Source organism: Gavialis gangeticus, unplaced genomic scaffold (assembly GCF_001723915.1).
Source record: "Gavialis gangeticus isolate Ggan-Ray unplaced genomic scaffold, GavGan_comp1, whole genome shotgun sequence".
NCBI lineage: Eukaryota > Metazoa > Chordata > Crocodylia > Gavialidae > Gavialis > Gavialis gangeticus.
This window is the reverse complement of record NW_017729024.1, coordinates 89,503,388-89,505,875: the sequence shown is the minus strand read 5'-3', so window position 1 is coordinate 89,505,875 and position 2,488 is coordinate 89,503,388. Positions and strand designations below refer to the sequence as shown.

Here is a 2,488-nt window from a genome sequence, read left to right as displayed (position 1 = left end):
GAAAGGTAAGATTAAAAATAATTGAATAGTCATTGCAGGTTTGTTTGATGCCTAAAAAAATTGTTAGCCTAGCTGTGCTATTTAGAGATTGGAGGTATGGGCAAATCCTACACCTGAATTAACCCCCCCCCCCAAAAAACAAAACAAAACAAAACCCTAGGTAGATGCATTTTATAATGTATAAAATACATCTCCCTCGGATGCATCAGTCCCTCAGATTTGATTAAGGAATTAATTTTGTGTAGCTGTCCCTGCCAAGCTTCATACCAAAGCATGTGCAAATTCTCCAAGAATAACATGGGCTGCTGTTGTAGAAGCCACAACATCATTTGTAGCAGAAGTGTAAAGCACTGACTGCAGCATCTTAGGACCAGGTTTTCCTAAAAACTAGGCATTTGATGTGGACATGATGGATGAGGAAATATGCAAGAGCAAGGGTTTTTGTGGATGATGCTTTTTATTGGACCAGCTACATGGTTGGAAAAGACCTTGAGCAAGTTTATGAATGCGGTAGTCTTCTTGAGGTCACCTGACCTGAAGAAGAATGCACTGAATTTGAAAGCATGTCTAAATCTATCCCAACCATATAGTTGGTCCAATAAAATGTCACCCACAAAAACCCTTGCCTCTTGCATGCATCACATTATTATTTTTAAGCAAAGTGAGAGAAATGTTACAGACAGAATAATTAATCCTGAGATTACCCGGTGGTTCAAGGATTACTGTCTTGCTGTCTGTACAGATTAAATTCCATAGAATCAAATGAGTTAAACAGTTCAGTGCAGGTATGTAACTTGGGTCTCAGGATATGGTGACTTGACTTGACTTGCACATTTGGTGGTAGCTGCAGTAGAAGTAGTGTGACAAAGACGTCCCATTTTCAGTTATTTCAGGCAAATTGAGGGGTGCAGGAGAAACTGCAGTTCAGTCCAAAATATTTTTGTCTGTCCATAGAAAATTGAAGTACATTTAAAAAAAACATTTCTGCTGAAAGAGTATCTGAAAAATCTGTGAACCTTATTCTCCCAGCAAAAGAAAGCAAGTCAAGAAGCCAGATCCTGTATAAAGAGTACATGAAGGGAAGTAACTGCATTGTTATCTTTCTGCAATTAGTAGTGTAATTACGCACTTGCATCCTCATGCTATGGAAAGAGTAGATCTGCTGTTGCCTTTACTTCATAAGATAATTTGTAACTTTCTTCTTTGCCAACAGATTAACATCATGCAGAGTGAAACTGTGCAAGATGTAGTGCTCTTGGATCCTCGCTGGCTCTGTTCTAATGTCCTCGGAAAAATCCTGTCTGTGGAGAACCCAAAAGCCCTACATCATTATAGAGGTCGATATACGATAGAGGACATCCAGCGCCTCGTATCAGACAGTGGATGTCAGACAGTGGATGTGGAAGAACTGATCCAAATTTTAGATGCCATGGATATCTGCGCAAGAGACCTTAGCAGTGGAACAATGGTGGATATTCCTGCTCTGATCAAGACGGACAATCTTCACAGGTCTTGGACAGATGAAGAGGACGAGGTCATGATTTATGGTGGTGTAAGAATTGTTCCTGTGGAACACCTCACCCCATTCCCTTGTGGAATTTTTCATAAAGTTCAAGTGAATCTTTGTAGGTGGATTCACCAGCAAAGCACAGAGGGAGATGCAGATATACGTCTGTGGGTAAACGGATCAAAGATTGTGAACCGGGGAGCTGAGCTTTTAGTGTTACTAGTCAACCATGGTCAGGGCATAGAGGTTCAAGTTAGAGGACTGGAAACAGAGAAGATCAAGTGCTGCCTGCTTCTAGATTCTGTATGCAGTACCATTGATAATTTAATGGCAACAACATTACCAGGCCTTCTGACTGTGAAACATTACCTTAGCCCTCAGCAGCTGAGAGAACATCATGAACCAGTCATGATCTACCAGCCTAGAGACTTTTTTCGGGCACAAAGCCAAAAGGAGACTTCACTGACCAACACCATGGGTGGATATAAAGAAAGCTTTAGTAGTATCTTGTGCTTTGGATGTCTTGATGCCTACTCCCAGGGAAATTTAGGCATGGATATTCATGTTTCAGATCTGAATCTTCTTACAAGGAGAAAACTATGTAGACTTTTGGACCCACCTGATCCCATGGGCAAGGATTGGTGCCTTCTTGCTATGAACCTGGGTCTTCCTGATTTTGTTGCAAAGTACAATGCAAATAATGACTTCCTCCCAAGCCCAGTCCATGCCCTTCTGCAGGAATGGAGCAATGCACCTGAAAGCACTGTAGGTATCCTAATGTCTAAGCTGAGGGAATTAGGCCGCAGAGATGCAGCAGACTTTTTATTGAAGGCATCGCCTGTATTCAAAATCAGTTTAGATGCTAATGGCCAAGAAGCCTATGCTTCAAGTTGTAACAGTGGGACATCTTATAATTCAATTAGTTCAGTAGTGTCACGGTAAGAACAGAAGTTTTGCATGGACATTATTTCTTTCAAACTG

The 2,488-nt window shown here is 41.1% G+C and overlaps 1 protein-coding gene across 2 annotated transcripts in view; it reads left to right on the top strand.

Annotated features, from left to right (window-relative positions):
- The window catches only part of DAPK1 (death associated protein kinase 1), a 225,402-nt gene that overhangs the window by 216,539 nt on the left and 6,375 nt on the right, over window positions 1–2,488 (top strand). Inside the window, exon 25 of one of the 2 annotated variants that reach the window (XM_019517361.1) lies at window positions 1,214–2,306. In XM_019517361.1, coding sequence (XP_019372906.1) covers window positions 1,214–2,306 — 1,093 coding nt within the window. Of the gene's footprint in view, window positions 1–1,213 lie in introns of both variants that reach the window. The other variant, XM_019517360.1, reaches the window with a different exon arrangement.